This window comes from Salvelinus namaycush, chromosome 20, assembly GCF_016432855.1.
Source record: "Salvelinus namaycush isolate Seneca chromosome 20, SaNama_1.0, whole genome shotgun sequence".
Classification (NCBI taxonomy): Eukaryota; Metazoa; Chordata; class Actinopteri; order Salmoniformes; family Salmonidae; genus Salvelinus; species Salvelinus namaycush.
This window is the reverse complement of record NC_052326.1, coordinates 4,553,599-4,579,235: the sequence shown is the minus strand read 5'-3', so window position 1 is coordinate 4,579,235 and position 25,637 is coordinate 4,553,599. Positions and strand designations below refer to the sequence as shown.

At 44.7% G+C, this 25,637-nt stretch overlaps 1 protein-coding gene across 1 annotated transcript in view; it reads right to left on the bottom strand.

Moving 5' to 3' along the window:
- Positions 1–9,924: 9,924 nt before the first annotated feature.
- Positions 9,925–25,637, bottom strand: part of LOC120065560 (chromodomain-helicase-DNA-binding protein 6-like) — a 69,935-nt gene continuing 54,222 nt past the window's right edge. The window contains exons 27-35 of the mRNA XM_039016625.1: positions 25,250–25,535; positions 24,561–24,769; positions 21,244–23,241; positions 18,005–18,156; positions 16,447–16,665; positions 15,756–16,304; positions 14,517–14,693; positions 14,062–14,205; positions 9,925–12,858 (exon numbers count right to left, since the gene is read on the bottom strand). Coding sequence (XP_038872553.1) covers positions 11,797–12,858; positions 14,062–14,205; positions 14,517–14,693; positions 15,756–16,304; positions 16,447–16,665; positions 18,005–18,156; positions 21,244–23,241; positions 24,561–24,769; positions 25,250–25,535 — 4,796 coding nt within the window. The 3' untranslated portion in view covers positions 9,925–11,796. The remainder of the gene's footprint in view (positions 12,859–14,061; positions 14,206–14,516; positions 14,694–15,755; positions 16,305–16,446; positions 16,666–18,004; positions 18,157–21,243; positions 23,242–24,560; positions 24,770–25,249; positions 25,536–25,637) is intronic.

Genomic DNA, 25,637 nt, shown 5'->3' with positions numbered 1-25,637 from the left:
GGCACAGACACATGCACGCACACACACGGTACATACACATGGATTTAGTACTGTAGATATGTGGTAGTGGTGGAGTAGGGGCCTGAGGACACACAGTGTGTTGTGAAATCTGTGAATGTGCTGTAACGTTTAATTTTTTTTTTATAAAACCTGCCTTAATTTTGCTGGACCCCAGGAAGAATAGCTGCTGCTTTGGATCCATAATAAATACATATACTGGTGATGTACTGTACCAGTCAAAAGTTTGGAAACACCTACTCATTCAAGGGTTTATCTTTATTTTGACTATTTTCTACATTGTGGAATACTCGTTAAGACATCAAAACTATGAAATAACATATTGAATCACACAGTAACCAAAAAAAAGTGTTAAACAAATCAAAATATATATTTTAGATTCTTCAAAGTAGCCACCCTTTGCCTTGATGACAGCTTTGCATACTCTTGGCATTCTCTCAACCAGCTTCACCTGGAATGCTTTTGTAACAGCCTTGAAGGAGTTCCCACATATGCCGAGCACTTGTTGGCTGCTTTTCCTTCACTCTGCGGTCCAACTCATCCCAAACCATCTCAATTGGGTTGAGGTCGGATGATTGTGGAGGCCAGGTCATCGGATGCAGCACTCCATCACCCTCCTCCTTGGTCAAATAGCCCTTACACCTCCTGGAGGTGAGTTGGGTCATTGTCCTGTTGAAAGACAAATGATAGTCCCACTAATCACAAACCAGATGGGATGGCGTATCGCTGCAGAATGCAAGTGCGCCTTGAATTCTAAATAAATCACTGACAGTGTCACCACCAAGCAACCCCACACCATCACATCTCCTCTTCCTGCTTCACGGTGGGAACCACACATGCGGAGATCATCCGCTTACCTACTCTGCGTCTGAAAAGGACATTGCGATTGGAATTAAAAATCTCAAATTTTGACTATAGGACGGACTTCCACCGGTCTAATGTCGATTGCTCGTGTTTCTTGGCCCAAGCAGGTCTTCTTGTTATTGGTGTCCTTTAGTAGTGGTTTCTTTGCAGCATGAAGACCTGATTCACGCAGTCTCCTCTGAACAGATGATGTTGAGATATGTCTGTTACTTGAACTCTGTGAAGCATTTATTTGGGCTGCAATTTCTGAGACTGGTCACTCTAATGAACTTATCCTCTTTAGCTGCGGTAACTCTGGGTATTCCTGTGGTGGTCCTCATGAGAGCCAGTTTCATCATAGTACTTGATGGTTTTTGCGACTGCACTTGAAGAAACTTTCAAAGTTCTTGACATTTTCCACATTGACTGACCTTCATGTCTTTTACCAAATAGGGCTATCTTCTGTATACAGGTGGGCCATGAACTGAAAGGTAGATCGAATCCCCGAGCTGACAAGGTAAAAATCTGTCGTTCTGCCCCTGCACAAGGCAGTTAACCCACTGTTCCTAGGCTGTCATTGTAAATAAGAAATTGTTCTTAACTGACTTCCCTCGTTAAATAAAATATACCACCCCTACCTTGTCACAACACAACTGATTGGCTCAAATGCATTAAGGAAGGAAATTCCAAACTAACAAGGCACACTTAATTGAAATGCATTCCAGGTGACTACCTTATGAAGCTGGTTGAGAGAATAGCAAGTGTGTAAAGCTGTCATCAAGGCAAAGGGTGGCTACTTTGAAAAATCTAAAATATATTTTTATTTCTTTAACACTTTATTTCTTTCATCATATTCCCAGTGGGTCAGAAGTGTACATACACTCAATTAGTATTTGGTAGCATTGCCTTTAAATTGTTTAACTTGGGTCAAACGTGTTGGGTAGCCTTCCACAAGCTTCCCACAATAAAATTGGGTGAATTTTGGCCCTTTCCTCCTGACAGAGCTGGTGTAACTGAGCCAGGTTTGTAGGCCTCCTTGCTCGCACACGCTTTTTCAGTTCTGCTCACAAATGTTCTATAGGATTGAGGTCAGGGCTTTGTGATGGCCACTCCAATACCTTGACTTTGTTGTCCTTAAGCCATTTTGCCACAACTTTGGAAGTATGTGTCGTGTCTTTGACTATGCTGGATAAAGTAATATGACATTCTATAAAATCCTTTCTCTGTAATTAATATTACCTGATTAAGCTAATCATGTAACAGTAATTAACTAGAAAGTCGGGGCACCACGAAATAATGTTTATAGAGCTGTTATCTTCCGAATAATCTCTTAAAGACCTAATAATATTTGACATCAATAGCAGTCAATATTAATCATCACCTTATTTCAGTCTCATCTGAAAGTTGTAAATTCTTGGTTATCTTCACGAACCCTGGCCAACAAGTTCAATCAGAAATACAAACTTTGGTTTAATTATTTATTTACTAAATAATCACACAGAATGCAAATTATGTCATACAGAAAACGTCCCTGGTGAACGGAGCCGACATGACGGCTGTTTACACAAAGGAAAGGGGGTTGGGTTTGAGTGAAAGAGCGGGAAGACTGAGGAACAAAGGGAGAAGCTATGCTATCGTAAATGCAGTTTCTTATGCATTCTAAATTACCGCCCATTTGGAAAAGGAAAATGCAATAAATATTTACTCTGAACTGCGCTTCGGTAGGTTGGTCGTAGATGCTGGCCGTGTTGCCCAACAGAGATCTTCCTATCCTCTGAAAAATGTCTCTGGTGGTAAACTGGATACATCGTCCGTCCTTTCCTAGCCCACGTTTACAGCGGCCGCTGCTAACTCAACGGCTAGGAGGTATCACTTCTATAGTGAATAAGAGTTCAAAGTTCATACCATTCCCAACCAAAGCTCACGCTGAGGTTGGCTTAGTTCTGTAGTTGCCATGTTAGTCCTTTTAACGTGGGACCGTCGTCCTCACAACAGGTTATTATCTGAAACCTTCTGACATCGGACCTTCGCCCTAATGTACCCGGAACAGAAAGTTATATTTTCGTAAAGGGCTTATATAGTGGAGGGAGAGAAGGGTATGTTTCATAGTTTATAACCAGTCTCTTCACATGGGCGGGCCACTGATGGAGCAGAGCTTTAACCTTATGAAAACCCAATTCTCTCATTTGGAAGCTAAAATTACATTTAATCTTTTCACAAATAGTTTCATATTTTAACATTTAAGTTGCACAACAATTCCATGTGAATCTGATAACTATAATGTGTAGACTTTCCAGGATGCAGTTTATGTCATCCTATCATTAATAAGAATGTCTCAGATGACAACCGAACTGACATTATATTCATTAAATACCAACGCATATTTTCAACTGGTTGGATTACCGAAATATGGTTCCTTTCCCCCCACCTCTTGATGTTCCCCGGCTCTCTATGTTTAACAAAGGCTTTTCAAGAGTCCTTCAGTAGAGTCAAGAGAGGAAAGGGAGAAAGGTATTTATGGGGGGGTTCATAAACCTTACCCACAGGTCAACGTCATGACATATGCTTGGGGTCATTGTCCATTTGGAAGACCCATTTGTGACCAAGCTTTCACTTCCTGACTGATGTCTTGAGATGTTGCTTCAATATATCCACATAATTTTCCAGCCTCATGATGCCATCTATTTTGTTTAGTGCACCAGTCCCTCCTACAGCAAAGCACCCACAACATGATGCTGCCACCCCCGTGCTTCACGGTTGGGATGGTGTTCTTCGGCTTGCAAGCCTCCCCCCTTTTCCTCCAAACATAATGATGGTCATTATGGCCAAACAGTTCTATTTTTGTTTCATCAGACCAGAGGACATTTCTCCAAAAAGTACAATCTTTGTCCCCATGTGCAGTTGCAAACCGTAGTCTGGCTTTTTATGGCGGTTTTGGAGCAGTGGCTTCTTCCTTGTTGAGCGGCCTTTCAGGTTATGTCGATATAGGACTTGTTTTACTGTGGACATAGATACTTTTTTTTTTACCTGTTTCCTCCAGCATCTTCACAAGGTCCTTTGCTGCTGTTCTGGGATTGAGTTGCACTTTTCGCACCAAAGTACGTTCATCTCTAGGAGACAGAACGCGTCTCCTTCCTGAGCGCTATGATGGCTGCGTGGTCCCATGGTGTTTATACTTGCGTACTATTGTTTGTACAGATGAACCTTCAGGCGTTTGGAAATTGCTCCCAAGGATGAACCAGACTTGTGGTCTACAATCTTGGCTGATTTCTTTTGATTTCCCATGATGTCAAGTAGAGAGGCACTGAGTTTGAAGGTAGGCCTTGAAATACATCCACAGGTAGACCTCCAATTGACTAAAATGATGTCAATTAGCCTATCAGAAGCTTCTAAAGCCATGACATAATTTTCTGGAATTTTCCAAGCTGTTTAAAGGCACAGTTAATTTATGTGTATGTAAACTTCTGACCCAGTGGAATTGTGATACAGTGAATGATAAGTGAAATAATCTGTCTAACATTTCCAAACAATTGTTGGAAATGTTACTTGTGTCATGCACAAAGTAGATGTCCTAACGTACTTACCAAAACTATAGTTTGTTAACTAAAAATGTGTGGAGTGGTTGAAAAACGAGTTTTAATGACTCCAACCTAAGTGTATGTAAACTTCCGACTTCAACTGTGTGTGTACAAACTTTTGACTGGTACTATATGTAAATAAGGTATGCTTTTCATTTCAGTTTTCGCCTTGTCATTATGGAGTGTTGTGTTTTTTATTTAATCAAATTGAGAATAAGGCTGTTAATGTAACAAAATGTGTATAAAGGGAAGGGGTCTGAATACTTCCCGAATGCACTGTATAGCAAACAAAAGTCAATGCACGGGCATCTCGGCCCTCACAGCTAAGGTCCATTTGGAGAGCATAAGCAGGGAAGTTTAAGTCCTTCAGTCGGTTTCCTTTTGATTGCTAGCAATAGCATAAATTAGTTTAACCACATAACAATTGAGAAAGCCAATATTATATTTTTGTATACATTTTTTTCAGGATTTTGGAAATTCTCCTGCAACTCACATGTTGCTGCGACCCCTAGCTCGGGAACAGCTTCGCTAATTTCTCCAGGTACAGACTGTCAGTTACGTGTCCTAGGAACACTGTTTAACCATTTCCTGTTCACTTGTAGCAGACAAAGGAAAAGTATCTCTGCCTGTCGTCCATGAGGATTTTTTGTGAAGTGTCCGAGTGGTGGGTTACGGTTGCTAAGCTTTGATTGGACAATCACTGTTCAGGAGCGGCGATTAGAAAAGGGTTGTTTACTGTGATTGTTTTCAATTAAATGGTCAAAAATAAACAAAATAGCTTTAAGAGCAATTTCTCAAGCAATTTTGCTAGGACTGTCTAGAAGTGGTCTGAGTGGGGAGGGGAAAACTGGAAATGTGCTGTTATTGGCAGAGAGGTTTGGAAGTCTTTCTTATTGATCTATTAACGAATTGACCATAACAGCTCCTACTGTACATTAAAACGGCATTATCATAATTTTCACAATTTCACAGTATTATTCCAACCTAAGTGTGGAAATATATATAAAACACAGATACATTTATTTTTATTATTACAGGAAATTAACTTTAAAACATTTTCTCTCCTCCATAAAGAGGCTGGCCACTGAAATGTTTTGCCATGAGGTGTGTTAGATGTGTTGTATTGAGTACAGGTGTGAAAATTAGGAACAGGTTTATGTGCAGCGCACAGGCAGAACATAGAAAATGGAAACAGGCATCCTTCGGCGGTGCAAACCCCCGTGGTACCGAGCGGTCTCGTGATATTTGACCTGGTATCAGTCTGAATTTAGGCACATTTTCTTGCAGTTGTCAGATTCCCCCCCCCATATTTTTGGACCTCACCAGTTTGCATCCCTGCTAAACTGGGTTATATCCATGACGAGTCCTCTATCAATTTCCAAATTGTTTTGATTGGTAAATTAGTATAGCAGCAAGCTATCTAAACTTATAGTTATCATTGTCGAATTACCGACCGGGGGCCCCATTGATTTAGTTAGTAATGCTCACTCAGATATATTAAACGTCAAAACATTTCTCTCCATCCTATGGAAAAATGTGTAGAATTGCAGGAAATTAACTCTAAATAATTTCTCTCCGCTGCCAAGATGGGGACTGCTAAAATGTTTTGCTTGCAAGCTGAGGGAAACCAAATTTCACTTAGGGCCCCCAAAAGGCTAGGGGTACACTCTGACTACATGTATGGATGTGGGTACACAGACCCGCAAGTCACTGTGGCCCCCCCCATGATGAGTCCAGATTTTGTGGCTCCCACCCCCAAAAGGTGCCCATCCCTGATCTCTCTATGATTACAGGCACAACTAAAATGTTGTTGCCAAAATGCCACTTGTGTCCACATATCAGTGCATTCGTAACCTAACCATTATGAAACTTCCATTTTATAAAATAACATTACATTTTTTTATGACCAAATTCAACACCGACCTCCATAGAAAAATTCCTCACGTCAGATTATTTTCGTGGACAGATTCTGGACTGAGTACAACCTCCTGCATCGCCTTTTCCTCTCTGTTTTACCTCTGGTTTAGCTAGTAGCTAGCAGATGGTTGATCATATGGGCAATGCCTACTCCCGAGCTTCTCACTTAAACTAGCTGCTGCTAGCAGTATGTTGAGAAATGAATACCCCTTCACTTGATGAAAGTTGAAAGTCATCTTTTATTGTACAATAAAAGATCACATACCATGTTCTGAGTTATGGGATTGGTCCATGAGGGAATATTGGAGCTAGTTCAACAATGATTTTTTATCCACAACTCTGTTAATGTAGCTTACGTCAGCCAGTACTTTTCTTTTGAAGCATGATGTTCCCACCCACGGTGCACTTCGTTCAATGTAGCTTTACAGTAAACCCATTTAGTGAACACTGGCTTTGACTGTATGAGCTGAAAACGAAGGTCCTAATCTGTCAATGCATGCATGCAGACGCACACACACAGAGTGGTCTGCCATCTCTGCAACTTGGATTGTGGCAATTTTCAGGGCCTATATAACCAGCATGTCCAGGCATGCAATCACAACACACATAGCATGGCATTGGAAAGCCAGAGCCCGCATCTTTCCTCTGACATGCAAATACATAACAGAATTGATGAATAGGGCCTGGCGCCTAGTGTCTAACCTGACTGCAGAAATAGGTTATAGTACAATTCAGTCCAAAGTTCACACGGATACAATTGACCCCGTCCCAATGACCCACAATCTATGGCACATATTAATAAGTAAGTTACACTTTTTCAGGAAAAGTTATAACATTTATGTATTTTATACTACTCTTGCCATAGGTGATGGCAAAAAAAATACAACAAACATTCTAAAATGTGAAGAGCCAGCAAGCCTTAGAAGCGTGACTGTTGTCCCTCTGAACCCTTTAACGTTACACACCAGGCATAAACATGAAAATGCTTAGACAAGACTTGTACAATAAATACATATGAGATACATGACTTGAAATGAATCTGACCGTTCCATAAATTACCAAAAGACTAAATGAAAAGAAAACACAGTAAAACGATTTCATGACATGAAAGACTGAATAAATATTAATTGACCTTCAACTGTAGTCACATACTGCACCAATTAGTTGTTTTTCAAGTTGTCACATACAAGCAAAGTAATAGAAAATTGGTGTGGGCTGGTGTCTTGAGATCTAATAAATCTACTTTATATTCCCAAAAACAGGTTGTCTATCTGAAGACACATTACTCAGCCAATGGTAGTGGAATATTGGATCCAACATGCAGAATAGGTCTACAATTGGATGAGCATTGGTTTTAACATCACATCCACTTCAGTTGTATACATACCGTGCACCATTGATGTCTTTACGAAAACTGAAGGCCTGTTAAGTGAATATAAGCATGTGAAAAGCTTGTTGTTTAAGTGAAACAAAGGGGACCCTCAGACATGACCAATCAGGAATTGCATGGCACCCTTCACATTGATAACATTAGATACCATTGGAATAGGTTCAGGGATGTTTCTGCACTAGTACTTCAGCCTAGATATAATAAATTATGTAAATCAGCAGAAGTTTGACAAAATGGAAAAAATATCAAACCAAATCTCAGAGGCACTGATGAGAAAACAGTAATAATTCATTGTTCTCCATTGTGCTTTGGAAGATTGTTTGAGTCACTTCATGGAGTAAGTGAATTGGACCATAAAGATAACTTTGAAAGATTATCTTCTATCACTGCAGTGACTGATACCAGCAAATGTCCAAATCCTGGTTTTGCACATTACCAAGGTATGTACGCATACAACTGAAGCGGCATTTAAAACAAACTGAACAAAATACTTTTGATATATAACTTCCAATATGGAGATGTAACAAAACATCTATCTATCTATCTATCTATCTATATACACTGCTCAAAAAAATAAAGGGAACACTTAAACAACACAATGTAACTCCAAGTCAATCACACTTCTGTGAAATCAAACTGTCCACTTAGGAAGCAACACTGATTGACAATAAATTTCACATGCTGTTGTGCAAATGGAATAGACAAAAGGTGGAAATTATAGGCAATTAGCAAGACACCCCCAATAAAGGAGTGGTTCTGCAGGTGGTGACCACAGACCACTTCTCAGTTCCTATGCTTCCTGGCTGATGTTTTGGTCACTTTTGAATGCTGGCGGTGCTTTCACTCTAGTGGTAGCATGAGACGGAGTCTACAACCCACACAAGTGGCTCAGGTAGTGCAGCTCATCCAGGATGGCACATCAATGCGAGCTGTGGCAAGGTTTGCTGTGTCTGTCAGCGTAGTGTCCAGAGCATGGAGGCGCTACCAGGAGACAGGCCAGTACATCAGGAGACGTGGAGGAGGCCGTAGGAGGGCAACAACCCAGCAGCAGGACCGCTACCTCCGCCTTTGTGCAAGGAGGAGCAGGTGGAGCACTGCCAGAGCCCTGCAAAATGACCTTCAGCAGGCCACAAATGTGCATGTGTCTGCTCAAACGGTCAGAAACAGACTCCATGAGGGTGGTATGAGGGCCCGACGTCCACAGGTGGGGGTTGTGCTTACAGCCCAACACCGTGCAGGACGTTTGGCATTTGCCAGAGAACACCAAGATTGGCAAATTCGCCACTGGCGCCCTGTGCTCTTCACAGATGAAAGCAGGTTCACACTGAGCACATGTGACAGATGTGACAGAGTCTGGAGACGCCGTGGAGAACGTTCTGTTGCCTGCAACATCCTCCAGCATGACCGGTTTGGCGGTGGGTCAGTCATGGTGTGGGGTGGCATTTCTTTGGGGGGCCGCACAGCCCTCCATGTGCTCGCCAGAGGTATCCTGACTGCCATTAGGTACCGAGATGAGATCCTCAGACCCCTTGTGAGACCATATGCTGGTGCGGTTGGCCCTGGGTTCCTCCTAATGCAAGACAATGCTAGACCTCATGTGGCTGGAGTGTGTCAGCAGTTCCTGCAAGAGGAAGGCATTGATGCTATGGACTGGCCCGCCCGTTCCCCAGACCTGAATCCAATTGAGCACATCTGGGACATCATGTCTCGCTCCATCCACCAACGCCACGTTGCACCACAGACTGTCCAGGAGTTGGCAGATGCTTTAGTCCAGGTCTGGGAGGAGATCCCTCAGAAGACCATCCGCCACCTCATCAGGAGCATGCCCAGGCATTGTAGGGAGGTCATACAGGCACGTGGAGGCCACACACACTACTGAGCCTCATTTTGACTTGTTTTAAGGACATTACATCAAAGTTGGATCAGCCTGTAGTGTGGTTTTCCACTTTAATTTTGAGTGTGACTCCAAATCCAGACCTCCATGGGTTGATAAATTTGATTTCCATTGATAATTTTTGTGTGATTTTGTTGTCAGCACATTCAACTATGTAAAAAAATAAGTATTTAATAAGAATATTTCATTCATTCAGATCTAGGATGTGTTATTTTAGTGTTCCCTTTATTTTTTTGAGCAGTGTATATATATATATATATCTATATATAACACTAGCTAAATAAGGCATTTTACTTTTAATATAATCAACTAAGTTTAAAGAAAAATGTCATATTTGGTGAAAGTTTGGCAGAACAAATGAATTATAGTCACAAGTTGTGACAAGGCAACTATAACATGTCTTCCAACAAAGAAAGATGACGCTAGAGCAAGAGAGAAATACAGCTCTAGGACAAAATGTCACCCATGGGACAGGTTGTGCAAGTGTGCGCATGCATGTACACATACACAAATAAAAGCTTAATAGACAGAATACAGGTAAACATTCACCAAAAGGACACTTTTCTAATATGAAAAAAAAAAATCAAACAAAAAGAGAAGTCAAGTTGTTACGCTTAGAAGCCAAGTCTAAAACATATACCCCAAAAAACAGACCCTGTTGTAAAATTGAGAATAAAATCAGCTTTTGCATCCATTTAGTGTAGTACATTATGTTAAATACAATAAACACTGGTACTGATTTTGCCATTTCCCCCCAATGTCAAGGGACATAACGGAGAAAACTAAAAATGTGGTGTGCATGTAAACAAAAGGAACAGCAATATACAGCTAAATAGATAGATTTGTTTTAAACATTCTGAGTATGACCTAGTCTACAGGAGTTTAAAATGCTTCTAAGGGAAGAAAAGGAGACCACGAAGCCTTTAAAACAACGAGGCACTCTGCCACTGCTTTACATACAGTATCTGTGATCAAACGACTAACTTTTCCCTAACACTGGAAAGGCGGATGGGAATGGACATATTATTTTGATATTTTGCACATCCCCCACCACCCCTCTCCCTTAGTGAAGTACCCTGTGTGCTTGTCCCTCACCGGTGAGGCACTGGCGCTCTCAACAGAGCTCTCTGTGACAGACTGTCTATGGTACCTCTTCACTGCTCCCACACTGACACAGCTGATCACGTCCCAAAGTGACTTTGTGAGATTATATATTTTAAAGCATTATCAAAACTCAGGATTAGTCTTTGCCTTTTTTTGAGTGGCTGTCGTACTGAATATGTGTTCTCTCGATTGGTTATACTAGCATCATTGTTTTCTCTAAATCTGTTATACGCACTTTCGTTTGTCTATTTTCCTTTTAAAAATGTTTTACACAGCAGTAACAAGACAAACAAAATAGGGATGGACAAAAGCTGTCCTATTCAGAACTTCTTAGCAGCAGTTATGCTACTAATCAAACTTGGGACTGCAAGTTACCTTGCATGCATTGATATAAAAAGTATTATATTCAACACATTTTAAAGGACCTTCAAATAAAATTGCTATTAGTTTTAGGCTTTCGGGACATTAAACAACTTTAATGGGATATTCACATTCCTTAATACCATCAAGGAAACTGAGGGGACAGTAATCACTAGAAGGCTACATCGTTCTTGGTTGTGATCATTAGGCACCAAATGGATTAAAAAAAACTGACAAAAAAGATGGGACGACTTGATAAGAAACACATTTTCATTTCCCATTGAAACCGTTTGACAATGTTCTCCATTGCATGCCCTAATGAACACAACCCACAATCTTTATCCTCTTCAGTCAAACAGGCTCCCGGCTTTACCTTTTTGCAACCAGGACATACCAGGCATCTAAATGATGTAACAGACCGTCAAAAATGCTTGAATTGTTATAACCATGTAACAACGTTGATTAATTCCTCCCTTCGCAAGTGTGTGTTTGCATCTCTTTCATGAAGTTCTTGAATGGAGCATGTGTGGGGATATATAGTATAAGATAATCACAAATTTGCTACAGGGCAGAACTATAAAAAATAGGTTGATAATAAAAGTATTTACATACAAATGAAGGTACTTACACACCACAAACTTAAAACTGTTGCACAGTAAGAAAGAGGTGGGAGAAGAAGTATATTGTGAAGTCTACTCTGCCCCCCTTGACACGCTCTCCTCCTCAGGCAGTTTTTTCTCCTCCATCAAGCTAATCTCCATCGTTCCTCTCTCCTCTTCAACGCTCTTCTTGGGGTTTACCTCTGGAGGATCATGGGAGTCGTGTCCCGTGCCGCCCTCCTGAATGTTGTCCTCCATCTGCTCCCTGTCCTCCGGCCCAGCCTGGTCAGCCGTGCTCTCCCCAGTCTGGCCATCACTGTGTTTTTTCGGAGGCCCACTGTCCGTCTGTAAGTGGCTGTGGCTGCCTGCCTCCACCACCACCACCACCACCCCTTCCTCCCTTGTTCTTTTCTTCTTCGTCTTTGGGCTAATGGAGGAGTCTGCAGGCGGCATGCCTGGCAGCGCCATGACGCCCCCGTGCGGGAGGAACATGTGAGGGTACAGCAGTCCATGGGACATCCCCGGAATGAGGAAAGGGTTGAAGGCCTGGTGGCTGCCACTGCTGCTGCTGGTCGCTGTGGTGGTGGTGATGGCCGCAATGCTGTGGCTGCCCATCGCGCCTTGCTGCTTTTCCTCCCTCTTTCTCTCTCTGCCAGACTGAATGCCAGAGCCCTCGGCCCCTGTGCTTGAAGATGCCTGGCCGGGGCCTCGAGAGGGGCTACTGGCCGCTGAGGAGGAGGCCGCAGTGGTGGTAACTACAGCTGTGGAGGAAGAGGTGGAAGCAGAGCAGGTGGGCGGCAACCCCATCAGCCCCTGAACACTGAACATGTGGGGGGCGCCGTGTACGCCGTGGAGCATCATAGGCAGCATACTCAGACCATTCTTTGCGTCTTCACCGGCGGACACAGCAAAGCCATGGGGGAATCCCATCAAGCTTGTGAGTGGGATGCCCTGGACATTGTGGAGGTTCTGGAGGCTGACCAGGTCCATGCTGCCGATCAGGCCGCCGTTCATACAGAGCGGGCCCATGGGAGACTCGGAGAGGAGGGGCTTGGGCATCTCGCTGCGGGGACGACGGCCCCGGCGGCGGGGCCCCTGGTCGCGGCTCACGGGCTCAGTGAGGATGCGGGTGAACTTGCCCTCAGGAAGAAAGCCCTGGAAACACAAGGTATTAGCTTAAGGAAAATGCAGGGATGGTTTTGAAGGACATCTGTAATCTGTGAAGCAGTAGGTTCTGACAACTGCACTATTCAAGATGAGTAAATGCCTAATTAAAAATGGAAGCATTCTAATGAAACTATTTGATGGGGCATTTATGTGGATATGAGAGAGTGAAAATGCCATGCTACTCACAGAGTGTTTCACTACATCTGCCCAGTCAGGTGCCACGCAGTACTCAGTATTTTCATCTAGCCATCGTGAAAGCTCCTTGATTGCTGGAGCCATAGCACCCCCAAGCTACAGCACAGAAGAATACAGCCCTCAATGAGTTCTTGTACACACACACACACACACACACACACACACACACACACACATAGCATAAATATAAATTATGCATTTGTGTATAATTCAGGCAAACATTAGTTTAGAATTCAAGGCAGTTAACCAGCATGGCTACCACAGCATTCTGCAGCGATACACCATCTCATCTGGTTTGCGCGTAGTGGGACTATAATTCGTTTTTCAACAGGACAATGACCCAACACACCTCCAGGCTGTGTAAGGGCTATTTGACCAAGGAGGAGAGTGATGGAGTGCTGCATCAGATGACCTGGCCTCCACAATCACCCAACCTCAACCCAATTGAGATGGTTTGGGATGAGGTGGACCGCAGAGTGAAGGAAAAGCAGCCAAGTGCTCAGCATATGTGGGAAGTCCTTCAAGACTGTTGGAAAAGCATTCCAAGTGAAGATGGTTGAGAGAAATACCAAAAGTGTGTAAAGGTGTCATCAATGCAAAGGGTGGCTACTTTGAAAAATCTAAAATATATTTTGATTTGTTTAACAGTTTTTTGGTTACTACATGATTCCATATGTGTTATTTCATAGTTTGGATGTCTTCACTATTATTCTACAATGTATAAAATAGTAAAAATAAAGGAAAAACCCTTGAATGAGTAGGCATGTCCAAACCTTTGACTGGTACTGTATCTATTTCACCGACCCAAAAAATGATCCACCAATCGAACGTATTTTGTTAACATTTTTTTTTTTTAAAGTCTCCCCACAATTTGCTGTTTCCATCAGGTACAGTACTCTCATAAAAATGGTGGGATGGAAACATGGTTAATGTCAGTGATGTTATGTGTGCTTGTGCATCAGTGTTCGGTGTGTGCGTTTGAGTCAAAATAGTTACCCTGCGGCCAGTGCTCCTGTGGACCACTGGCACCCTCTCTTCCCCTGTTAGGGAGTTGACATCCAGCTTGGTGGGGTCTTTACAGCGATGCCGCCGCTGCTTGGGCCGCTCCACAAAGCTGTGCAGAATCGCTGAGCCAGGAGACTGAAACCCCAGATTTGGCAAGAAAAGCACACTACTCCAAATGATATTCACTTACTTTAAAACGTACTATAAAACCTTACTTATAAAAACAGCGGGTGAGTTGAACCCTCGTACCAGAAACGTTCTCAAAGTTCACACGTTTTTCAGAAATCACAGTTTCCTCCTGCTCATTCACAGTTTCCTCCTGCTCATTCACAGTTTCCTCCTGCTCATTCCCTCTTGATTCCAGGAATCCCTCCAACTGGGATTTCACAAAAGTAAAGGGAATTTGAAGAATGGATAAGATGAATGTGCATGGAGGATCAACTCACCGGTGCGAAAGTGGGCACCTCCATGCTACAGTTGGGATTCTGTCGCAGCCATTCCATCAAGCCATTGTTGGCAGCCTCTCTGTCGATGGCCACCACCTCTGGCAGGGTGGGGGTGGAGGTTCCCGGGGGGCGCTCCGGTGGGGAGGAGGTGGACGACACTGCAGAATGGCTGGTGACCTGTAGAGGACAAAAACACAGGGAAACAAATAGATGTATTTGATTCCCAACTCAACGCTAGTATGAAGCGCTTATGATTAATGTTGCACGGTATAACGAAACTCTGTACTTTTTCGATACTAGAACATGAAAAACGGTTTGGTACTATAATTTTGGTTACTTTCAGTACTTCTGTCAAATGTGTCTCACGCCGTATACTGATTGAGAGGATCAAGTCTGTCTATCAATGCAGCTGATGTCCCAAATAACGCAAGCGTACTGTGCCTCATGCCTGCTCCACTTACTCATTGCTAGAGCAGAGTGTCTAGGCAGCAACATGTTAGCAACACACTTGAATCATTTTGAAACTAAAGATACCGGTAGCTTCCAGCTTTGTAGAATAACTTTCTATGCAAGTCACAGCTGAACTGACATCAATTCACAATCCTAATACTTTGTGAAATAAAAAATATAAAAAACACAAAATATGCTGATTTCAAAACTTGTTGTCAACAAAAACGTAATAAATTCACAACGATCTCTCCCTCACATCCAAAGATACTGTAGCAACCCTGACTTATAAGCTGTGCTTTTGTGGCACAGTCGATTTCCGCAGGGCTACCGGCAAGAATGTTGAGGGTTCGTGCCGGATTCCCGGCCTGTTTCATTACATTGGTGTCAGAAGTGAAACTTGGAAACTCAAAAGATGCCCAACATTTGAACAGAGCAATAGCTGAGTTTATCGGTCTGGATTAAATGCCATTCTGTGACTACGGCTAATACGCCTTTTTTGCCATGGTATCGTTTTGGTATCAAGTATTGTGATGGTATTGAGTTTCGTGATACTAAAACTGGTATCGTGACAACACTACTAGTGATACGCTATCGTTCAACCTTTGTTGCAAATTAATTGCCTCCAAGCACCAAACCACAAGAGACAACTGTATTGTCCTTCCCCCTGAACTTGGTAGGGGGACAGGTCCACAGTAATTATCATCAAAACCAGGTGGTGCAGAAAACTAGTACCATTAAGCGGGCTCTTTTTCTGTTCACAAAACCAAAAGGAGTTTTGACTTGACATACCTGTTTTTCCTGCACATGCATTCCTCTGCTCTTGACAAACCCGATGTCAACCGCCTCCACGTTTCTCCGTCTGCCTCTCCTCCGGCGCATGATTGCGTCGTCACACCTCAGGTTGCCGTTGACAATTTGGCCGGTGACGGGGTGGATGAGACCTGCCTGCAGGATCCCGGCCATGTCCTTCCCCACTGAACCCTGCATGGCGCTCATGGCGGGCAGTTTTCGGGCACCGGGGAGGACCTGGTGACTCATGTGGCCTACAGTGGCTGCCGCGTCGCCCCCAATGCCCAGATCCCCGGCCTTGGAGAGGTCCATGGCCGCCTCCTGCCAGCCTTTGAGCAGCAGCGCCCCGCCTCTGTTCGACACGGTTACAGGCATCTTCTCCCCTGTGTGGCACTGCTTACTGAGCACCTCTGCCTTGTATTCAAACGCACGCCTACCCCGCTTTAGTTCAGGCAAATAGGGCGGCGCCACCAGCCTCTCCTGCAAGAGAGGCAAGGATGTCAACCTCCAGCCTCCCTGGCTGCATTCCCCTGCATCTCTTGACTTGTACTGAACAGGATGGAAATGGAAGAATGGAAAAATATTAACGAATACCGACAATAGACTGGCGAATATCCACAAAAACGTCACAAAAGAAGGATTTCAACAACGATGGTTATGAGGGGACAGAAGATGAACATGGGCTAGTCACCTTGGGAAGGTGGGTTACAGGAGGGGCTGGGATGTTGAAGTTGAGGCTCTGGGATGGCTGTACCCTGGCTGAAATGAAGCCAGCCCTCTGGTGCACAATGTTAGGCACACAGGTGTTTGCCAGAGAGCTAGGGGAGTCATACTGCTGGCTGGAAGAGGGCCACTTCCCCTTCAAGATGGCGTGACAGATGCTGTCCAGGCGGTTGATGATCACCCGATCCTGCAACGCAAAGGAGCACAAAAAAGTCCCACGCATTATTCCCCTGGTACTCAGTATTTGGCCTAGCTGCAAAGTCAAAATTGGCTATATCGTGAAAATGTACACTACATTATCATAGGTATGTGGACACGTGCTCGTCGAACGTCTCATTCCAAAACCATGGGCATTAACATGGAGGTGGTCCCCACTTTGTTGCTATAACAGCCTCCATTCTTCTGGGAAGGCTTTCCACTAGATGTTGGAGCATTGCTGCAGGAACTTGCTCTTGTAGCTGAATGGAAGCATTAGTTATGTCGGGTACTGATGTTGGGCGATTAGGCCTGGCTCACAGTCGGCGTTCCAATTCATCCCAAAGGTGTTCGATGGGGTTGAGGTCAGGGCTCTGTACAGGCCAGTCAAGTTCTTCCACACCGATCTCGACAAACCATTTATGTATGGACCTTGGTTTGGGCACGGGGGCATTGTCATGCTGAAACAGGAAAGGGCCTTCCCTAAACTGTTGCCAAAGCTGGATGCACAGAATTGTCTAGAATGTCATTGTATGCTGTAGCGTTAAGATTTCCCTTCACTGGAACAAAGGGGCCTAGCCCAAACCATGAATAAAAGCCCCAGACCATAATTCTTCATCCATCAAACTTTACAGTTGGCACTATACATTTGGGCAGGTTGCGTTCTCCAGGCATCCACCAAACCCAGATCAAACTGTCAGATGGTGAAGTGCGAGTCATCACTCCAGAGAATGCTTTTCCACTGCTCCAGAGTCTAACGGCGGCGAGCTTTACACCACTCCAGCTGACGCATGGAATTGCGCTCGGCCATGGAAACCCATTTCATGAAGCACCCGACGAACAGTTCTTGTGCTGATGTTGCTTCCAGAGGCAGTTAGGAACTCGGTAGTGAGTGTTGCAACCCAGGACAGACAATTTTTACACGCTACGCACTTCAGCACTCGGCGGTCCGGTTCTGTGAGCTTGTGTGGCTCTAGCAGGGAAGAAATTTGACGAACTGACTTGTTGGAAAGGTGGCTTCCGATGGCTGTGCCATTCTTCTGTAAGGCCATTCTACTGCCAATGTTTGTCAATGGAGATTGTGTGGGTGTGTGCTCGATTTTACACACTTGTCAGCAACGGTGTGGCCGAAATAGCCAAATCTACGAAATTGAATGGGTGTCAGTTTTTGGTCTTAATTAAACATAAGGTTATGGAAATAACCTTGAAAATTAGATTTTGGGAGAGAAATTGTTATACCCTAATCGGATAGTGTCAACCAATTCCCCTGGGCTAACATGAAATGGAAACTTTTCAAGGCAGTTGGCAGGTCAACTCCCCATGTACCATACCTTTGGCCACTCGGAGAAGGAGTAGAGGGCTTTTTCCTGCAGCAGCTGGGCGATGGTGGGCTCCCGCACGTCCTGCAGACTGTCAGGCATCTCACACATGGACATGGGGACTGCAAACTGTGCCACCTCCACATAGCTGTCCACTAGAGAGGCTGTGGAGAGAGACAGTGATTCAGTGCACAACACAAGATCTCAACTACAGGGCATCTGGAGAAGGTGGTAGAAAGGTCATATTCAATGCTACATGTTTGAAGCCCGCTAAAACCAAAAGCCACAGCAATTTTTTTTCTGTTTTTCTGTTATATGAGTCCATCTTAACAGCTTGTCTAGCTGTAGGTTACCTAGAGTTTTTCCCATATACATACAGTACCAGTCAAAAGTCTGGACACACCTACTCATTCCAGGGGTTTTCTTTATTTTTTACTATTTTCTACATTGCAGACATCAACTATGAAATAACACATATGGAATCATGTACTAACCAAAAAAAGTTAAACAAATAAAAATATATTTGAGATTCTTCAAAGCAGCCACCCGTTGCCTTGATGACAGCTTTGCATACTCTTGGCATTCTCTCAACCAGCTTCACGAGGTAGTCACCTGGAATGCATTTCAATTAACACCTTGTTAAAAGTTCATTTGTGGAATTTCTTTCCTTCTTAATGTGTTTGAGCATAATTTGTGTTGTGACAAGGTAGGGGTGGTATACAGAAGATAACCCGATTTGGTTAAAGACTAAGTCCATATTTTGGCAAGAACAGCTCAAATAAGCAAAGAGAAACAGTCCATTACTTTAAGACATGAAGGTCAGTCAATGCGGAAAATTTCAAGAACTTTAAGTTTCTTCAAGTACATTCCCAAAAACCAAAAAGCGCTATGATGAAACTGGCTCTCATGAGGACCGCCACAGGACAGGACATGTTCATTAGAATAACAGCACCTCAGATTGCAGCCCAATTAGGCCTTCATGGTCGATTTGCTGCAAAGAAATCACTTACTAAACGACACCAATAAGAAGAGACTTGTTTCGGCCAAGATACACGAGCAAAGGACATTAGACAAGTGGAAATCTGTCCTTTGGTATGATGAGTCCAAATTTGATATTTTTGGTTCCAACCGCCGTGTCTTTGTGAGACGCACATGTGGTTCCCACCGTGAAGCATGGAGGTGGTAGTGTGATGGTGCTTTGCTGGTGACACTGTCAGTGATTAAGGCACACTTAACTTCTTTGGGGTAGGGGGCAGTATTTTCACATCCGGATGAAAAGCATGCCCAGAGTAAACGGCCTGCTACAAAGCCATAAAAGCTAGAATATGCATATTATTAGTATATTTGGATAGTAAACACTCTGAAGTTTCTAAAACTGTTTGAGTGATGTCTGTGAGTATAACAGAACTCATCAGGCAGGCAAAAACTTGAGAAAAAATCCAAACAGGAAGTGGGAAATCTGAGGTTGGTTGATTTTCAACTCAGCTCCTATTGAAGATACAGTGGGATATTGGTAATGTTGCACTTCCTAAGGCTTCCACTAGATGTCAACAGTCGTTAGAACCTTGTCTGATGCCTCTACTGTTTAGTGGGGCCGAAGGAGAAAGGAATGAGTCAGGTCTGCCATGAAGTGACCATGCGCGTTCACGTGAGAGCGAGTTCTGTTCCATCGCAATTCTGAAGACACAGGAATACTCCGGTTGGAACATTATTGAAGAATTATGTTAAAAACATCCTAAAGATTGATTCAATACTTCGTTTGTCATGTTTGTACGGACTGTAATATTACTTTTTTTTACTTTTTGTCCGTACTTTTTGCTGGACCTGCCCGCGCGTCGTGAGTTTGGAAAGTGTACTGAACGCTAGAACAACAAGGAGGAATTTGGACATAAATGATGGACATTATCGAACAAAACAAACATTTATTGTGGAATTGGGATTCCTAGGAGTGCATTCTGATGAAGATCATCAAAGGTAAGTGAATGTTTATATTGTTACTTCTGACTTCTGTTGACTGCATAATATGGCGGCTATATTTGTGTCTTCATTGGGCTCTGAGCGCCGACCTCAGATTATTGCATGGTTTGCTTTTTCCGTAAAGCTTTTTTGAATTCTGACACAGCGGTTGCATTAAGGAGAAGTGCATCTAAAATCCAATGCATAACAGTTGTATCTTTTAGCAATGTTTATTATGAGTATTCCTGTAAATTGATGTGGCTCTATGCAAAATCACCGGATGTTTTGGAACTTCTGAACGTAATGCGCCAATGTAAACTCAGATTTTTGGATATAAATATGAACTTTACCGAACAAAACATACATGTATCGTGTAACATGAAGTCCTATGAGTGTCATCTGATGAAGATCAAAGGTTAGTGATTAATTTTATCTATATTTCTGCTTTTTGTGAATCCTCTCTTTGGCTGGAAAAATGGCTGTGTTATTCTGTGAATAGGCACTCACCTAACATAATCGTTTGGTTTGCTTTTGTCATAAAGCCTTTTTGAAATCGGACACTGTGGCTGGATTTACTACAAGTATATCTTTAAAATGGTGTAAAATACATGTATGTTTGAGGAATTTTAATTATGAGATTTGTTGTTTTGAATTTGGCGCCCTGCAATTTCACTGACTGTTGAAGAGGTGGGACGCTAACGTCGCACGTACCCTAGAGAGGTTAACCATCATGGCTACCACAGCGATACGCCATCCCATCTGGTTTGCCTTACATACCTCCAGGCTGTGTAAGGCATTTCTGACCAAGAAGGAGAGTAAAGAAGTGCTGCATCAGATGAACTGGCCTCCACAATCACCCGACCTCAAACCAATTGAGATGGTTTGGGATGAGTTGGACCACAGAGTGAAGGAAAAGCAGCCAACAAGTACACAGCATATGTGGGAACTCCTTCAAGACTGTTGGAAAAGCATTCCAGGTGAAGCTGGTTGAGAGAATGCCAAGTGTGTGCAAAGCTGTCATCAAGGCAAAGGGTAGCTACTTTGAAGAATGAAAAAATATTTGATTTGTTTAACACTTTTTTGGTTACTACATGATTCCATGTGTTATTTCATAGTTTTGATGTCTTCAACACTATTCTACAATGTAGAAAATAGTAAAAAAAATAAGAAAAACCCTTGAATGAGTAGGTGTGTCCAAACCTTTGACTGGTACTGTGCGCGTACACACACACAGAACCTTACTTTTGTCCAGGTCATATTACTATTTTGGATGCATGTAAAACTACCTTCATTACCTGGAGTTTGGGGCCTCTCCTCCTTGATCTTGTCCTTCACTTCCAGCAGCACCTCTGTCTGCTCCAGTTTGGGCGTGAGGACAGTGCTGTCAGGCTCCAGTATGTCTGACTTGCTCTCAGAGCTCTCTGGGTCCAGAGGGAACTCAAGTTTGATCTGTGTCACTCCCACCACACGTGGGGACAGTGGTGGCTCAGGCTGGGGCCTGGGGACTGAGGAGGATGGGGGCAGAGTGTCTGTAGCGTCAACAGTGGGGAGTGTGTGTTCGCTTAAAGTGCTCTCTGCTTCGGCAGGCCCCTCGAAGTCAGCTTCTGGTTCTACGTCGTACTGCTCCAACGGCCCTGTGAATGGTCCTTCTGGTGCTTTGTCTTTACCGAAGTCTTCCAGAGGCCCATCCACTGGTTCCTCCTCCTGGGAATCCATGGGCGATATCTCCAAGGGTTCTTCTACCTGTCCCTCTAGAAGCCCCTCAACTGGCCCTAAGGGCGTGTCCCTTTCTAAAGTCTCTTCTCCTGGCCTCTCTAGAGCCACCTGACATGACTCCACTGGAGAGCCCATTCCCATCCCATAGCAGGGCTCCTCTTGGAGAGTGTCCTCGCATGGTATACATGAGGGGTCCAGGCCCTGCTCCAGCCCCACCAGACTTGGACTGTCCACAGACATCTCCTTGTCAAACTGAAAGGACACATCCCTCTCTGCCTCCCTCTCGTCGGGGCTGGGCACGTGGGCGACAGTGTCCGAGTCACTCAACTTCTCTGGCTGCTCGACATCACCCTGGTTGTGGTGGTGGGGGTGCAAGGTCAGATGGGACAGCGACAGGTGCGGAGGGGGGATGTAGGAAGGAAGCGGGCTGGCGGAGAGGTTTGTGTGCTCTGCAGCAGGCTCCTCCTCGCTCACGTCAATGTTCTTGAACAGCATGAAACTGGAGGGCAGCGGCTCCCCTGGGCCGCTCCGGGATGAGGGTATACCTAGGCAGTCGTCAAGCACTCCCCCTGCTCCGTCCTCCCTTCCCCCGTCTCCCGGCTGCTCCTCTGTGTCCAGGAACTCTGTATCAAGGGCTGGTGCCCCCAGGATGGGGTCGGCCTCGTTGAACATGCCCACGACGTCTGCTGTGCCTGTGTGGTCCGTGCTCTCCCAGGGCGCCTGCAGCTCCTGTTCCAGCTCCAGCAAGGGAGCCATAAGGCCATTCTCTTCCGAGGAGCCCACCAGCACGTCGCTGCGCAGCTTGCCTGAGATGATTGGGTCCATGTCAGCCGACTGCTCGCTGGTCAGCTCCGCCTGCACACCATACGAGTTGAGCATGCTCTGGCCGCCCTGCGCTGAGTTGAAGGGGAACCCGTTGAAGGCCTCCTTGGCAGACTTGCCATGGAGGGAATCTGAGGCCAGGCCCTCATGCTGCAGTGATGCCAGTTCCAATGACTCATCCAGAGGAGGGCAAACCAGGAAGCCCTCCCTTGGCCCAGACACCATACCTAGGCTGCCACCGGGGCCCATGCCCACTATCTCTGGTGGGTGACCGTGGACGTTCGGGTGAGAATGGAAGTGGATCGACGAGGAGGGGATGGCTGGGTGACCGTACTCCGGCGGCTGGGGAGAGTGGCATTGGCCGAGGCCCGTCTCATAGATGCAGCAGGGGTGGTGGTGCGGTGAGGGGGCCATGCCTGCGTGGTGCACACTGGGTTGGTAGCCCTGGTGATTCTCCTTCTGGACGTAGTTGCGATGGGCATCCAGGAAAGATAGCTGCGGGTCATTGAGGATGTAGCAGTCAGTGCGGCTGAGGCCGTGGCGGGCCGCTCCAATCAGGAGGTCGCGGTCATGCTTGCCACACTCCCACCACACAGGCAGGTAGAGGCTAGGCCGACACAGCTGCAGTCGCGAGCCCAGCAGTGGGTGGCGCAGCACCTGCTCCCTGACCTTGCGCAGCAGCTCGATGCGGTAGAGGGTGCGTGCTGCTCGCTCCTCTGTGATGGGCTCCACAAACAGGTTGTGGTCCAGAGGCCCTGACAGACAGAAGGAGGGCTTACTTTCGTATAAACTGTATAATTAAAATCACACCATTGCAATGTCACTACTACAGTATAAATAATACTAATCATGTCAAATCTATCACCATGCTTTTCAAAGCACAGCTAAAATAAGCTAAATAGTGAACTATCCCTTTAAGACACATTCCTTTGGCTGAGACTATTGTTAAAGGTTAAGTAAGTCGTTTTTAGAAGGTTGCAGGACGCATTACTAACCAACAACAGCTGCAAATCTCAATAAAACTACATCACGTAAATACTTTCCTTGCTTTGTCTAACTACACTATCTTGAATATAGCAAATACGTTTTGTGGTTCAGAGTGCAGTATTTATTTAGTTTCATAGCACAAAAGTACACAAGCAAGTTTCTCGCTGGCTTTAGTCAAAGAGTGAGCAAGTGGCAAGTGCAGGGTGGTTGCCAAGAAACACGTGCCACGAAAGGGAGGCAACGTCAGCATAGCACTACAAATCCAATGATTCATGCTAGATTTGGGATGATCAATTAGCGTGAAAATTGGTCCCTTTCAGCCCGAGTGGTGCAGTGGTCTAAGGCATTGCATCTCAGTGCTAGAGGGGTCACTACAGACCCTGGTTCGATTCCAGGCTGTATCACTACCGGCCGTGATTGGGAGTCCCATAGGGCGGTGCACAATTAGCCCTGCGTCGTCCGGTTTGGCAGGATAGGCAGTCATTGTAAAATAAGTATTTGTTCTTAACTGGCTTGCCTAGTTCAATAAAAGGTCTAAAAAAGCCAATTTTCAGTTTGCTTCATTTTTTGTGCAGTGCGAACCCAACTGAGACCAGGTACACTTGTCATTATCCCCACACCACACACTAGACTACTGCAACAACATAAACCCTCACATTGATGCCACAAAAGAGAGAATGTGTGTAGTTTCTGGATATTGATTAGCGATTGTCAAGGACACACAGAAATTTTAAAGTGTGGAGTTTTTAGTTCAGATTATTTGTTTATAATATGTGATCATCCACTTGGGAGAAAGGCCCACCCACTGGGGAACCAGTCCCAGCCAATCAGAATTGAGTTTTACCCCACAAAATACCTTTATTACAAACAGCACTTTAAAATGTTGGACCAGCACTTTACATGTTGCGTTTATATTTTTGTTCAGTGTACATTATGGCATTCCCTAGGGTGACAAATTCTGGTACTTTCCAAAAATTCTGAGGTTATCCAGAAATCCTGGTTGGAAGATACCTGATTTCCGGTTATTCCCTTCTTATTGCACCTTTAAGGGCAAGCTCTCTTGCTTTACCTCCTATTGAGTCGTTACCTTCGTCCTTCCTGGGGGGCAATCTGCAGGCGCTGCGGCACATGGACACAAAGCTACTGAAGTATCTCTCCAGGCTCTCGTCGGTCTTCCTCTCCAACCGGGCAAAGGAGCGGAAAGGACTCCAGTCTAATGTTTTCTTCTCCGGGTCGTACACCACACCGAACGACGACACGGTGCGGTAGAAATCTGCTTGCTCACGCCGTGTCCACCTGCTCACAAAAACACAGGCCTACCATCAACCTTTGATCTGCAGTCACATGCACTGACATGTGACTGCAGTACATGGAAGCCACAAGTCAGTTGTGGGTATCATACACAAAAGCAGTCTGGTTCCAGTAAGACATTTCCCCATTGAAGTCAAATGTCTTAATCCAAATAATTTTACATTAGGTCTTTGACATGCACCATATTTTAGGGGCATAGATAATGAACCAGTCCAATTCTTCCTCTAGCATAGCAGGTGTTCACAGATCTTGAAGGATATGTTTTGTGAAAGGTAAATAGTGATAGTTCCACCTAGCTTATTGTAGAGCTAGCAGGAGACATCCTCGTATTGATATAACCATGCCTTACATATCGGTGAACAGAGGGGTGTAAGGAGCTAGGAACCGAAAGGGAAAAGGACAGAGCAGCACATAACGTAGGGGATCAATGACATCACCCACCTTTGCTCTGACATCATCACCCACCTTCTCTGCCACTCCAGGAAGAGAGGGTCAGGTTCGGCGGCGGCCACCGAGCAACGCCTAATCTCCTCCCCCAGCTGCCAGGACATCGTCCCCAGGCCTGCCCCCAGCCCTTCAGGTAGCAGGAAGTCGTGGCGCAGCGGCTCACGCCGCATGAAGCGCTGGTAGGCCGTGATGAGGCGACGTAGCCTGGCCGTAAGGGCAGGGCCGGCCGGCCACAGAGGGCGACCCTTTAGCTCCATGCCCTCCTGGCCAAAGCTCTCCTGGACCATCTCCACTGAGAGTGTGTCTGCAAAGTAACAGCATCAGATCTATGCTTGTTAATCATATGCTTTTTATGACAAATTCTTACAATTATGTGAAAAATATATTTTTGACAAAATTATATTAC